Consider the following 15,041-nt stretch of genomic DNA (forward strand, 5'->3'; position numbering starts at 1 on the left):
ATTTCTGATGGCTAGAAGATACTGTAGAAGGAACTGGTGTTTACGTGGTGCACCTCTGCCAGAGCCCTGGCTGCTCCGTGGGTGTTTAGAATAATTAAGCTGAAGGTTGTCTTGTCTCCCTTCACAGAAAGGTGCTGGATATCATCTGGATTTGTTCTGGGTGGCCATTCTGATGATTATTTGCTCCTTTATGGGTCTGCCCTGGTATGTTGCTGCTACCGTCATCTCCATTGCTCATATTGACAGCTTGAAGATGGAGACAGAAACCTCAGCCCCTGGAGAACAGCCCAAGTTTTTGGGAGTGAGGTATGTCAAACCAGAAGGGCCTTAGTTGCTTTGTTTGCCTGCAAAGATCCGTTTGCGCTGTAATGGCTTTGCTTTGAGCGGAACACGTGCAGAGGGCACAGCTCTTAGATTTGCAGTAAATCTGCAGATCAGCTGTGTTTCTTTACAGCTTTTTTTGGTCAGCAGAGATATAACCAGTTAGAAGTTTATCTGGCGTAGCCCTTCTGCAAATTCCTTTTCTTGAAAAGGAAGAAAACTGGTCTGCTGCATGCGCGCCTGTGGACGGGCCGAGCCGGGGCAGACGCGTGGGGAAAGGGAGCAGAAGGAAGGAAGGAAGCTTTGCGCCCGCATCCAGAACTTCTCTGTGTCTGCTTAGGGCACGTGCACTCGAGCCGCCCCTGAGCGCACAAAGCTGTATGGAGCGAGTTCAGTGCCTGCAAAGGTGTCATGGAGAATTTCCTGCTGCTTCATTTGTATTTCCAGACCTGGCTGTGACATTTAGCAGAGCAGCTCTCTGGCAATTCCGTGGACAAATCCCCATGTAACTCCTCAAAAGTTCATTCAGCCAGATGAGACACAGTTTTCCAGTGTCGAGAAAAGGAAATACGTAATAAGTTTACCTGCGATTGATGGACTTTAGACAGGCATTGATTAGCAAACGTAACGGTAAAAAATTTAAACTTGTCATGCCTAGAGCAGTCAATTTGACCTACAAAAGTATCTTTTTCTGTATCGGGTTGCCTTAATTAAGCGCTTTTAAGTACTCTGAAAGGGAATAAAACCAGAAGGAAAGCTGAAGCCGTCGTGCTAACCCAGTGCTTGTGTTGCAGGGAGCAGAGGGTCACGGGATTCATCGTGTTCATTCTGACCGGCGTGTCTGTCTTCATGGCTCCCATCCTCCAGGTAGGCACGTCGCCCCGCCGCCTCCTTCCGCGCGCGGGCTGGTGGTGTGCTGCTCAAGTGTGGAAAAGGAGCTCGGTGAGAATTACCGATGCAGTTCTGTAATTTTATGGATGCTTAAATACACACTTTTTGGAAGGAAAAAGTAAGACACCCTTGTAGTGTGCTATATAGTCATAGTGACACAGTTCAGGACCCGTGGTTTTGGGGGCTGCGATTTTTTTCATTTTAAGACTTTTCTTCCGTGTTTGCACAAAGTTAAGTTTTCTTTTATCTTGCACTCTTGTGGTTCTGCTGTGCCTGTGTTTTATGGAACCATAAACCTTGAGAACCTGCTGGTGACGTGATGGCAGGATGTTTGGCAACGCGGCAGAGTTGCTGTGTGGAAGACACAGGCTAACAGATGAATACGTAGTCAAGAAAAGTACATCTGCATTTGCGTGTGCGGGCTTGCACGTCTCAACACGCGCACAAGAGTTGGGTCCGCGCACTCATACGCAAACGCGAGCGTTCCTGTGCTGGATCTGTCCCTGTGTGCTGAGCTGCTGAGGAACGCAGCTTTGCAGCACCAGCTCTCGGGACACGTTCACTCCCGGGACTCCTGGCAGCCAAAATGGGCTTTGCTTTCGTCCTCTGGAGGAAGCTGTTGAGCGCAGAGAGGGGAGCGTTCCTGCGCCACGAGTCGCGGCCGGGCCTGTTGAAATGTGGCTGTTTCTGGAGGAGAAAACAAATACTGCAGACGCCGATCCCGTTGCCATAGTGGGGAGCCCAGTCCCTGCAGTGTGCATTAATCGTCATAGCCGTGTTTTCAGCATCTCTTACGTGTACCTGAAGAAAAATCTTCATTTGGTGCTTGCTCGCGGGCTGCGTGCGTGCCCACGTCCACGAGAGAGAATCCGCAGTGTTGACGACAACGAGCAGAGCCTACAGCTGATGGTATTAGTCCGTGTGTAGGGTTTTGGCCAGAAATCCTTGGGACCGTTGCGTTGCCGTAGCGGAGCCGTGCCCTGCCCGCACCCCGGCCGCGGGGCCCCGGCTTGCCCAGCGCTCTTGGAAAGAGCCAGCACGGCAGTCAGATTTCCATTCGTTTTGTCTGTGTCCTCCTGAAGTAGCACGTCTCTTGTCGCTCGGGAGCAACGTGCAGCTCAGCAGTGTGGAAAACACGTTTCTGGAGGAAAAAGTGCAATGAAATGTGATTTCTGAATCTCTTGATATTTTCTTTTTCTTGTGAATTTAGCCCAGGCTCTGGGCAGGTGGGCTGCTGATGTACCGTTCGACCTAGGTAGGCAGCTCTTTCCCAAGACCTGAAGTTTGTTGGCACATAACCACAGAGAAAGGCACCCCTAGCGGATCGTGGAATAAAACATGAGAGGTTGCTTGTGTGTTCCCTGTGGAGGATCCTTTTCCAGGGACAGCGATTCCAGTGATGTCCAGCAGGAGATGTCAGCTGCAGAAATCCATCTCCATGGCTCCACAGACTGATGGTGTGAGCAGAAGATGTCAAAACAGCGACACACGGACTTAACCAGTGGCACTGTCCGTCATAACCCTGTGGCAGAGCGGACGGGTGTCCGGAGAAGTGTTTCTGGAGGAGGCAGACAAGTTTTTGTCAGGCAGAGCAATGATGTTGCCTGTGTATAAAATGGAGAAAGTGGCTTTAAAAAAGTTGGTGCATTCCTACTCTTGATTTCTAAGGTTGTTTTTGCAGCTAGCAAAGTTTTGTGTCCTGGTAACCGTTTCTTCCTCTGCAGAAATCGGCATTTCCGTGCCCTTAATTTCATGCCTGCTCGTAATTAATTCTGTTTGTTAGTTCCATGTGCCCTTTCCTTGCAAGATCCCTCCTCTGCTCCCCCGGGGTCTGTTATTTCCCCTGCCGTTGTTTCCGTTGGCGATGGGCGCGCTCCCCGCGGCGCGGGCAGCAGGGTGAGCCCGCCCCGGCGGCGCTGCAGCGCCTCCCGCAGGCCGCAGCGCGGGGAGCGGCCCCGGCCGCGCTGCCGGTCACCAGGGCTTGTCCTGCCAGTGGCGAGCTGGGCGCCAGTAATCACCGATGCAGTCACACAGGCAAGCCACGCCGTAACCCCGTCTCTGGCTTTTGTGGGGTCTGCGGTGTTTGTGCTGGTTCTGAACAGCAACGATCGTTCTGCTGGGTTGTGGCAGATCTCCACAGAAACATTCTTCACCCCGCTGGAGAGTGACAGCGCTTTCCCATAAATCCGTTGTAATTCTGCTGGCTAGCAGCAGGTTTGCTCCAAGTGCCCAAGCCAGCAGCCCCAGAGTCAGGGCATAGTCTGCCAAAAGAAAATCTTCCAAAATGAAAGTGCTGCTTGCTGCTCTGCAAGATAATGAATGTACTGAAGTTTCACCTAGAGATTATTTACAGGATTAATTAACGTGGAATAATGAAATAATATTTGGACGCTTTTCTTTTTTTTTAAAAAAAGCAGAAAGAAGTAGAAGGGGAGGGGATGAGAGCAATGTAAATGAACTAGAGAGCTGACCTCTGAGAACTGCCTACCCAGCTTGCCAGAGGAGGTCTTGTCTTGTCTCACCTCATCCCCTGGATCCAGCGAGGGCTTCGAGTCCCTTGGACACCCAGAGACAGCTGAACTGCTCCCCGTCCCTCCGCTCTTGGTGCGTCACGATAGCAGGGGGCTGAAGCTGCAGAAAAAACACCTGGCTTTTAATGTGAAATACCAAAGCAGCTCTTTCAGGGAAGGAAATAAAGCCAATAGAAGGATAAATTAGAAACTGAGAAGCTCACAGGTGCTGATGGGCAGTGAGACTTGTGTGAGGGAAGGGAAAAATGTAGGTGGAGAAGCTTTGGTCAGCATTATGGCCAGGGACCAGTGACTTTGGTGCTTGTGTACCCCGGGTGAAATTTGCGTGTTCAGGATCGAAGCCTCAAAGGACGTGTGTGTGGCACTGTGTTTCTCACCTAGTAAACTGTCAATAGTGTGGCGGGGAATAGGGACAACACTGAGAAACCGCAGTGTTCCTTGGCTGCTCGGCGAGCTCCACGCGCAGGTCGGGAGCAGGCGTGCTGGCGCGGGCCGCCCCGGGCCCTGGCCGTGCGGCACCTGCGGTTGCGTGGCCGCGGCCCGTCGCTGCGCCGAGGCGCGTCCCGCGGCCCGCCCGGGCTGCGGTGCACCGCACAAAGGGCGCCGTTCAGCTCCCGCCGGTGCTTTGTGTCCCCACGCTCCCCGTCGCGTCACGCCGGGCCGGCTGCACAGTTTGTTGTTTGGCTGGGGAACGCTTCCCCCTCTTGGCAACCGCGCTTTGTGCTTCAGGTCAGAGGGCCAGATACTCGTTCCGGGGAGCGCATGTGTTGTTCCGTGCACAGGCAGTCCCTGCTTTTGAGCCTCCCTCCCCTCGGAGGGCAGATGTCCCCAGTTACACGAGCAGTGATGGAGGAATGGGCAGCTCTGTGCACTGGAGGGAGCAGAAGCTGATGTTTGAAAAGGCAGTTCCTGGCATTAAGTAATGTAGCTCACGGTCCAGTATTTGTGAATAGCTATGGATTAGTGTCAGTGAAAGACTGAGCAGTGAGATTTGGTCGGCATGGCTGCCATTGCTTAGCTGGGACTGAGGAGCCTCTCCGAACAGGTTTCCTCAGCTTACCGAGTCGGACGTACCACAGCATCGTACTGCCTTTTCTTGTTCTCTGCCTTCTGATTCTCCTCTTAGCAGGACAACAGGTGAAAAGCAGTCTGAAGCTTCTGGGAATAGTGGTTTACCCTGCCTGTTCTTTCGTTTGCTAACTGGCCCTGTCTGGCTCCGCTCCATTTGTCTCCTGGAGAGGCGTCCAAGTCCCAGGGGACCGAGGGAGCCCAGGGCTTGTTTGGCCCTGCCCTGCTCCTCAGCCACCCAGCCATAGCGCAAGTGTTCTTGCAGCTCTTGAAACACTGCAGAAGGTTTATTTGCTTTATCACTCTGCATTATCCACTCGTGGGTGCAATTTGAGTTTATTGCAGGTAGGGGATTGTGCCAGTCCAGTGTTAACAAGTGTATTGTGTATGGGAAGGTTATTCACTGGGTTTCTTCTGCTCTTTCCCCCACAGTTCATTCCCATGCCGGTGCTCTACGGTGTGTTCCTCTACATGGGTGTCGCTTCCCTCAACGGTGTGCAGGTGAGTCCCCCGAAAGCCTGGGAGCGACCTTCTCCAGAGGACGGCCATCACGAGCCAGCGCGGGGCTTCGCAGCTCTCCAGCCTCTCCCTTCTCCTTCGCCGCCGCTGCTTCCTTCCCGAGGAGAGGGTAGCGACTCTTCCCAAATATTGCTGAACACAAAGGGGAGCGATCTGCTCAGCAGCCCTGTGGGCACTGGGGGCTGCCTTGTGAAGACCTGGAGTCCATCTTTTCCCCCTGCTCAGCGATCCTGAGGGCAGCGTATTTTGGCACAGGCCCCGTGTTTGTTCGCGGGTGGTTCGGGTCCTTTGCTGGGATGTCTGTCGCAGACTGAAGGAACATTGGAGTGGGAACATTGCTGTTTGCCAGGGGAGGGAAGCCAAGCCCCCTTTCTTTGTCATTGAGGAAGTATTACGTAAGGAGCCTTTCTCACAGCACAGTATCTTTAATTTGCCCTAGGAAGCTGGAAGTGTTTTTGTTGCTTTTCTGGCACCCTATTAATTGTGGCCTTTCTTTTTAGCGCTTGGTCGTGCTCTAATGGGAAAAGACTCGCTGTTTTGTGAGCACCATGAGAATTTTCTTGGGTATTTTATAAACCGGCCTTGACTTTGATTCACTCGTTTGGGATGAATGTGGCTGCAGCAGCGGGCAGCCAGCCCGCGCTGGGCAGGGGACAGCAAGGGAATTGTAGTGCCCGCCCGGGGGTCCGTTCTGCTGGAGGAGATCTCCCCTGCTTCCTGGACCAGGTGGTCAGGGAACTGGGCAGCTTGTTTTCCCCTGATCAAGGATGTTTTTCACTCCATGAAAAACCCTGGTTTTGGTTGAACTCCAAGTCCGTCCAGTCCAGCGTGGGGCAAGGGACGCTGCCTGAAAAGCTGCCCGTCTTCCTCCCGCTTTCGTCAGTGCTTTTCTGTTCTCTGGTGATGCGATGTCTGCCCTCACCTCTGTTGACCTCTGCTCCCAATTTATTTGGAAAAAAATGCATTGTTTTTAAATGCTGAATGTCCTTCCCTTGGTATCAACGGGGCTGGGGAGGGCGGCAGAAGTGGGCCAGAGCTTGAGGCTGGCCGCTGTTTGGGAATTCACCTTGTTTGTTCTGTTTTTTGGGTGATGCTGTGTGCTTCCTTCACGAGAAAATTCCCCACAGCAGATCAGGCTCTTTCTTTCAAAGCCAGCAGAATGACTTATACCAATACCTTAGTTTCTTGATTTACACACGCGGAGTCTTGCTCCTTAAAATAAAGGCACCTTAAGGCTTTGCTTCGAGAGATGCTTCGCTCCTGTGTCTCCGTTCAGGTGCCAAATGCACTGTAGACTGAGGGCTTCCATTTCAGACGGCTGAGTGAGTGTGTTTAGCCCACCCTGCGTGAGGCACAAGTCAGTCGGGACAGAGGAACTGTGATGGGTTTTCTGTCAGATTTCCTTTATGAAAGGAAAGCAAGCTAATTCAAGGTCACACTTCTTCGTTCAACAATGCTTTTGTATCTGTCTTTTGTGTATCCTGGGTTTCATTTCCATGTCCTGTTTCTTTTCCTCCTCAGTTTATGGATCGTCTGAAGCTGCTCTTGATGCCTCTGAAACACCAGCCCGACTTCATCTACCTGCGCCACGTCCCGCTGCGCAGGGTCCACCTCTTCACCTTCCTGCAGGTGGTGTGCCTGGCCCTCCTCTGGATCCTCAAGTCCACCGTGGCTGCCATCATCTTCCCTGTCATGGTAGGTGACGCTCTCCTTCGCCTCCGCAGCCCGGGCCTTCCCCACGTCGCAGACGCTCCCACAAACGGCCACATCCTTCACACCATTGACAACGTGGCCGTGGCCGCTGTTACGGAAATCCTTTGGAGGAAAACAAACCTGGAAAGTTGATTTTTTTCTAGAAAGGTGTACATAATTTTTGACAGTTCTGGCTGCCGCGGTCAGGTTTGCTGTGTTTGCTGTTTTCTCCTTGAGCTGCACGAATGAATGAGAGGTGCATGCATTTCTTTTTTAATCCACGCTAATTACTGTACAGAAAACGTCCCCCTTGCTTTTAAGAACACAAATCACCAAAACCAGAATGAGGCTCACTGCTACGGGCACATCAGATGGCTGGAGGTTATTAGCTAAAGCAAGAGAAAAAAACGAATGTCTTTTTCCTTAAACTTTAGTAAAAAGACAACACGGTTGTTTCACAAGGTTTCGCTTCTGAGGATGCTGTATAGGTTTGTAGGATGCGTGTCCTCTTTCTAATAATGCATATCAGAGTCGCGTTGAAACTTATTTTGGTGTTGAATGATAAAATGTTCATCACGTGTAATGGTGCAAACCGAGGGAAGGTGCAGTCCAGATGTAGCTGCATCTGGTGACAAAACCTCAGTTGTTTACCCTGGCAAACTTGTTTGTAGGAAAAGCACTTTTAGTACTGACGTAATTCATAATGGTTTAATCACAGGCACCTACATAGCATCTTTCCTCCACCTGAGTAATTTCTGACTTCTGTAATCATGTCTTAAGTTGCACAGGTCAAAGTTTGAGATACATTCCTAGGAATCATTTGTGCCATTGATCATCGTTGCTCAGCACAAACTCTTCATCTTAGAGGCAGTGTCCTAATAGCCCAGTAGAGCTTTCCGTCGGTCGGCGTACCCGTTGGTCAAGCGTAGCTGTGATCTGGGTGTGCGTCCGAGGGTCGTGATAAACCCGTGTACATAGAAACACTTACTTTGGGCACGTCCCTTGTTTTTCTCCCAGCGCCTTCAATGCAGTCCCAGAAAAAGCTTTTCCTCCACTTTCACAGTAAAGCTTACTGTGCAAACTCTGAGGATGCGGTTTGGCCCTTGTCTAATTTGTAAAGAGCTCTTACATCTGGGAAAACGGTGAGAAAAAAGTAAAGAGAATTTCTGGGACTGATGTTGCGAACCTGGGTATGTGGACTGAATCCAAAAAGAGATGAAAATACACATCTTTTGTCTCTTCAGTTTGTTATTTTGCCTGATGCCTGGGAGTTGGCTGTTAGAGGTGTCCTTTGTCTCTACAGGACCAGTTAGTGATTACATACTTTTGGGTTTTTGTACATTACTCTTGTTTATTCTGACACAAAATAGTCCCAGTTCACATCTTCAATTTGATGGAGATATCCTGGGTGTTCACCTTGTTCTGCATATGTTAATTCACAACCAGAATTAAAGCGTTTGGGTCCAGATATCATCAACAGGAATGTCTGGAGCGTGCACAATTCCAGATGGATTAGACTGACAGTCCCCCTCTGCCGTTTCAGATCCTGGCCCTTGTGGCAGTCAGAAAAGCCATGGACTACCTCTTCTCGCAGCACGACCTGAGCTTCCTTGACGACGTCATTCCAGAAAAGGACAAGAAAAAGAAAGAGGACGAGAAGAAGAAGAAAAAGAAGAAGGGCAGTATGGACAGTGACAATGACGATGTAAGGACCTTTCTGCGCTCGTCAAATGGCTCGTTTCTAGCTAGTTCATGCTGGGTGATGGTCCGTGTCCTCTCCAGCTCTGGGCGGGGGTTTTCCAGCCTCCTTGAAGCCAACCCCCTCGGTCTTTTGCTGCTACACCAAATTGGCCCCATCCAAAACTTGTTTTTGCGTTGCCTTCCCTTTTCCAGACGCAACCAGCCTGCGGTAGGTGGTACTCGCGCTGCCGAGAAAGAAATCACACTTTCCACGAGCACTAGGTACCTGCTGCGATGTCACACCCTGCTAGAATGCCTTCTGTCACCCTGCCTTGTCGTCTTTCCCTCGTCCTCCTTTCTCTCCCCCATCATCGTCTTTTATATTTTAGGAGGAGAATGGTTTTCACGAGGAGCTGTGTTACTTCTCAGTGTATTCTGGGTTTCTTCTTTGCCTCTCTTTCTTAATTGCTTGTTTTAAAAACACAAAAAGATGTGACTTGTCGTATCGCAGGGAAGACTGTTTGCGGTTGATAATACTCATGACCGTAACATTTTAAAAGCATACGTGCCCTTCTGCAGGGTACTCTCTGGTCCTACCTCAGGTTGCAGCATGTCCTAAAATAGCGACTAGACCAGATCCACATGCCTTAGACTATTATACTTTTTGTTGTATATATAATATGCAGAAATACAGTCCTGCTGCCTTTCAACATTCTCCTGCCCAGGCCTGACCTGAACTCAAATCCTATAAATTTGCAGTGATGTGCTAAATCTATAGCAGTTGACATAGTAAGTGTGAACTGCCTTCGGAGAGCTGTCTGCTTCAGTCAGCGCCGCCTTTTGCTCCAGCTGGATGACAATGTGAAAAAGGAGCTGGGCTTTACTGATTTTAGGCTACATGGAGAGGACCAAGCACAGTGTCGCTTGTTCTGCTTGTCTGTCTGTCTGTGAGGCAGACAGTGGTAAGATCACCTGGAACTGGGGAAAAAAGGAAACAAAACCCCACATTTCAACATGGCTGGGAGAAGAAAGGCAGCAGGACAAGTCAGGCGGCCCTTTCTCGAGCACCCATGCCCTGGTCACGGACCTGCAGCGACCGTGTTTTGGCCGCTGCTCTGGTTCAGTCTGGCAGAACAGTAGCAACACCAGTTGCTGGTCCATTTGCTCCATGGCTTACCTAGAATCACAGAATCATTTTGGTTGCGAGAGGCACTCAAGATCATCGAGTCCAACCATTAACCCAGCCCTGGCACTAACCCATGATACCTCTGCACATCCGTGTTAGAGGAAACAACGTCCGGCTGTGCGGATGAGAAAATACAGAAAGGTCTTTCTCTGAAGAATCCATGCTGTACGAAGTAGAGCACGTACACCGCAAGACACAAGGCCAGGACTTTCCTAGGTCAGAGTGCAGGGATGTAGGTTGTAGCCCGGATCCATGCCTTAGTGAATCAGGCTGAATCCCAGCTCAGAGGAATTAACTCTTATTTCAGACGGCAGACTCCCCTTTCCCGTCATTCCCCCAGCACCTGGGAGGCCGAGGCCAAGGCCAAGGCTTTCCTTCAGCAGGTACCTTTGTACAAAAACAAAATGCGCCACTAGCAAACAGTCAACAACAGTTTGACTCCATCCCCTCCGCCTGACTGGTTTGAATCCAGCAGCGTTACATCCTGAGCCACGACTCCTGGATCTCTGCTGTGTTTTAAGCTACTGCTTTCTCTTCTCAGGCTTTTAATGAATTTCGGGTACAGTGTAGAGTCCTGCACCTGGGCAGGAACAACCCCAGGTTCCAGTATAGGTTGGGAAATTACATATTAGAGAGCAGTGGAGGGGAAAGGGACCTGGGGGTCCTGGTGGACAGCAGGGTGACCATGAGCCAGCCCTGTGCCCTTGTGGCCAGGAAGGCCAATGGCATCCTGGGGTGTATTAGAAGGGGGGTGGTTAGTAGGTCAGAGAGGTCCTCCTGCCCCTCTGCTCCGCCCTGGTGAGACCGCATCTGGAATATTGTGTCCAGTTGTGGGCCCCTCAGTTCCAGCAGGACAGGGAACTGCTGGAGAGGGTCCAGCGTAGGGCAACGAAGATGATTAAGGGAGTGGAGCACCTCCCTTATGAAGAAAGGCTGAGGGAGCTGGGTCTCTTTAGTTTGGAGAAGAGGAGACTAAGGGGGGACCTTATCAATGTTTATAAATACATAAAGGGTGAGTGCCACGAGGATGGAGCCAGGCTCTTCTCGGTGGCAAACAATGATAGGACAAGGGGTAATGGGATCAAGCTGGAACACAGGAGGTTCCGCTTAAATTTGAGAAGAAACTTCTTCTCAGTGAGGGTGGCAGAGCCTGGCCCAGGCTGCCCAGGGAGGTTGCGGAGCCTCCTTCTCTGGAGACATTCAAAACCCGCCTGGACGTGCTCCTGTGCGACCTCACCTGGGCGTTCCTGCTCCACGGGGGGATTGGACTGGATGAGCTTTTGAGGTCCCTTCCCGTCCCAAACATACTGTGATACTGTGGTACTTGATCTGACGGGTAAGAGAATTTCTGCAAAATGTCGGTTCTTAACTCATCCTGTTTATTTTTCAGCGCTTGCTTTTGCCAGCTTCCTGAACGCGAAGCACTCGGCATTGCTGGTTTGATCACTTTCACCCCTTCCCTTCCAGAAACGCGCCCCCGGAAGCCGGTGCCGCGGGGCCGGCGGGCAGGACGCGGATGGCGGTGCCGCCAGGAGCATCGCTGGGAGGCGCTGTGGGACAGGCCAGCCTGGCAAAGCCCGGCCTTAGCGCTGGTTAGGGCTCGCTTAAAGCTCTCACCGGGGGCTCGCCAGCCAGCAGGGGCAGCGATGCAGGACCTGTGGAGATTTTCTATAGGCCCACCAGTTCTCCCTCTGGCTTGTCTTTATGAAGTATGAATTAATGCAACCAGTTGCTCCATTTGCCTAATGAAAAATCAAGTGCTTTGGTTTCCGCTCTGATTTTATGTCCAAAATAAATGGTCCAAGAAAGGCCAGACAATTTTTGTGTATATATATATATATATAAATTTTTTTTTTTTTTTTTTTTTACATCATGGCCTGGTATATTTAATTTAAAAGCTGGAAGTGCTGTGTAATAGTCCCTTCTTCCGTTTGGGGCATTTTGACCAGCTGCAGGTACTTCCCGTGTCTCTGTTCATTTTACATGGTGGGATGTAAATGTGATATGAGCATCAGAGTTGCTGTTGCACAGACCCGTCACGTTCACTTATTAGCCCTGCAGCGGTGATACATTGGAGGAGTTACCCAGGTCTTGTGCTCTGCTTAACACAGAGTCCCGAACGGATTTTGGGGTGGTTTTATTGCCTATGTGGTTTTCTACTGGATCTTCTTTATTTAAGCTATGCTTAACCCTCAGCCACATAAAAATACTTCTGAGGAAACGTTTTGCTGTTGGAATACGAAACATTGCTCTGGTTATGTTAAAAAATAACGAGAAACAAGTGACGGTCGTGCAGCCGAGTCCCGCCGAGCCGAGCCGAGCCGGGCGGTGTCTGAGCTGGTGGCCGAGGAGCTGGCGAGGAGGGCGGGGGGAAGGTGGAACTCACCCGAGGTTGCTCTTTCAGTGTGAAGGACGAGGGGGAGCCAGTGGAAACCTGCAGGAAACCGGCTGGACCGCGCTTGCTTTTTCCCTCCATCTTTTTCTCATTCCTACAGAAGCTAAATGAAGGATAATTTGAATTTGTAGGAGACAATAAGAGAGAGAGCAGTGAACATATTCTAAGACGTTTTGCACGTTTCTTTCACAGTCTGACTGCCCCTACCCAGAAAAAGTCCCAAGTATTAAAATACCAATGGACATCATGGAGCAGGAACCTTTCCTAAGTGATAGCAAACCTGCCGACAGTGAGTAGAACCAACCTCTTGCATGCCTGCTTGACTCTGACTTACAGTACAAATAGAAATACATATATATATATATATATCCTTTTTTTAGAGCATTGATTTTAAAAAAAGCTTTCCTATTACTTGAGAAGTACTTGTTCTTGTTTTCCTCTTTTTTAATTTCCCAGGCTTCTGATTTATGACAGATAATGGTTTTGTGCGTTTTTTCTTGGCTTGTTACAAAATAGATGTTGTTCCTTCTGGTGCCTCCAGCCTAAACGCCTTTATCCAGCTGCTAACGGGTCTCTGGTCGCTCCCCCTCTCCTCTCTTTTCCCATTTCGTGTGAGCTGCGCTGATGCCGTGGTTTGTTTTTCCCTTGAGCCTGGCGTTCTGGATTTGCAGCATGTCTGCACTGCATTGCTGTCCCGCTATGTTCGTCTCCTTAGGTGCCAAGCAGTTGCACAAGTCAGTGCTTTAAAGAGTAATTAAGTGTGTCATTAATCAGCATTGCACATTAAGCTGACAAGCAGTGATCAGTTGACCGTTAACATATTTCCCTTCTTAGGTGATTTGCTTTTGTGCTTTTCTGTTTCTTTTTAATTTCTTAACATTCATATCCATAATTGATTATTGTAACCTTCATTTTCAGTAGTTTTCACTTCTCATGTTATAGTCTTTTAAGAGAGGAATCGGGATTAACGATTGACCTGAATTTTTTGGCCTTTGCGCTGTTTTTTACATGCTGTGAGCAGTGTGTTCCATCTGGAGACGAACACGCTGCCTCGTCCTCCGACAGGAGGGGATGGTACTCGCTCGGTGCTGCGGCAGTGCTGCTGCCGAGGGTTTTAGGAACATAGTTTAGATCCCTAAACTGTAATTTAAGTACTGGCGTTTAAGTCCCTTGCCTTTTGGGTGCATTTAGATATATTTGACAATCCTAGGCTGTTTTCTGCGGTTTGTAGATAAAGGAACACTTAGAGGCTGGCACTATGAAACAAAGCCGGAGAGAAAGAAGAGATTCCCTCGCTATTTAGATATTCTCAGTGTTTTACTGGTGAGGAAACGGAGTGAAGTCAACCTCAGATAACCACACAAATCCTCCTCATTTTTGGGTGAAAATCCGCTGATGTGCTAGAAACAAATTACATCCTAGATGCTGTTACATGGGATTTTGTGGTCAGGTGCGTAGTTTCCAACGTCCCTAAGGCCGAATAATTAGAAATTAAGTTAATTCTTGTGCCACAAGCCGTTGCAATGCCCTTTCAGACAGCGCGGGGTGGATCACCCATGAGCTGAGCAGTAGCTTCTTGGCATATTTGTACATTTCAGAAATTGATTTGCTGTCTTTTATTTAGAAACATGGCAAAAAAGAAATCAGGCTCCTTTACTAGAAAAAGTAGCTGGAATCTGCTCTGCAATTCCAAGTAAATTCATAATAATGGTACTGCCATCCCGTACTTAAACATATTTTGCATGTCCTGAGTGCTCGCAAACACTGGAGCCCCCGAGGCAGAGGTGGGTTCCAACCCGGCTGTTTCCTGATCCGAACACCGAATAGATTTTCCAGTCCCGAGCTCTTCTTCAGCAGTAGCCGGAGCAGGGCCCTTGTGACTCATAACAGAACGTGCAGCTGGCCACGCGGGCCCGGAGGGCGCGAGGTCGCGGGCAGCAGGCTGCCTGTTCTCACGCCAGAGCTGGGGTGTGGGGACCGCGGGGTCGCTGTGGAGGTAGATGAAAGGTAAGTGTCCTAAAGGTGGTGAAAGTCTTGGGAAAAGAGTCTTTTTGGTCCCGTTGGCAGTTTAGGGTTTTTATCTCAAAGGAGACATGTAAATTCAGTCTTTCTATGTACAAGCTGTGAAATTCATCTGACAGGCAGTCAGCATTAGAAAGTGTTGCCTAATACATCAGAATTTGCTGGGGAAACTGAGGCTTGAGATGCCATCAGTGCTGCGGGCAGTGACCAACAGGGCTTTCTTCCCTCCCCAACAGGAGAAAAATCACCAACATTCCTTGAACGCCATACGTCGTGCTGATACGATTCCTTTCCTTCAGTCATACGCCATGCCAAGGTAAGAACCCATAATATATATCTATAAATTATATATAAAATTTGTAATAATTCTTCTAAAGCATCTCAGCTACCCCTCAGTATACCAAAGGTCAATGGGGCAAAGTTGCTGTCCCCCTATAGGAAACTTCCAGGGCGCGTGGGGAGAATTCCCTACCGAGGGTTGCGGCGTGCCAGGTTCACCAGCATGGCCTTGGGAGGGGCGTGGGGAGCCCGTGGACACCGCCCCAGTATTGGTGTCTTTTTTGGGGTGTAAAGCAGAATAAAGATGTGGAAGGAGTCTAGAAAACACATCTACAGGGGAAAAATAGATTAACTGGGATTGTTAAACCTTTAAAAAGAACAAAAGAGATAGTAAGAGAAAATTACTATTACAGTTACCTTGGGTCATGTAACAGGATGTTGCAAGAAGGAAGTAATC

General features: G+C 49.7%; 1 protein-coding gene across 9 annotated transcripts in view; it reads left to right on the top strand.

Moving 5' to 3' along the window:
- The window catches only part of SLC4A4 (solute carrier family 4 member 4), a 195,317-nt gene that overhangs the window by 175,993 nt on the left and 4,283 nt on the right, over positions 1-15,041 (top strand). For all 9 annotated transcript variants that reach the window (XM_065062877.1, XM_065062873.1, XM_065062875.1 and 6 more), the window contains 7 exons: positions 128-306; positions 1,116-1,188; positions 5,244-5,312; positions 6,852-7,025; positions 8,566-8,727; positions 12,476-12,572; positions 14,542-14,621. In XM_065062877.1, the coding sequence (XP_064918949.1) occupies positions 128-306; positions 1,116-1,188; positions 5,244-5,312; positions 6,852-7,025; positions 8,566-8,727; positions 12,476-12,572; positions 14,542-14,585 (798 nt within the window). In that variant the 3' untranslated portion in view covers positions 14,586-14,621. The remainder of the gene's footprint in view (positions 1-127; positions 307-1,115; positions 1,189-5,243; positions 5,313-6,851; positions 7,026-8,565; positions 8,728-12,475; positions 12,573-14,541; positions 14,622-15,041) is intronic.

This window comes from Columba livia, chromosome 4, assembly GCF_036013475.1.
Source record: "Columba livia isolate bColLiv1 breed racing homer chromosome 4, bColLiv1.pat.W.v2, whole genome shotgun sequence".
Classification (NCBI taxonomy): domain Eukaryota; kingdom Metazoa; phylum Chordata; class Aves; order Columbiformes; family Columbidae; genus Columba; species Columba livia.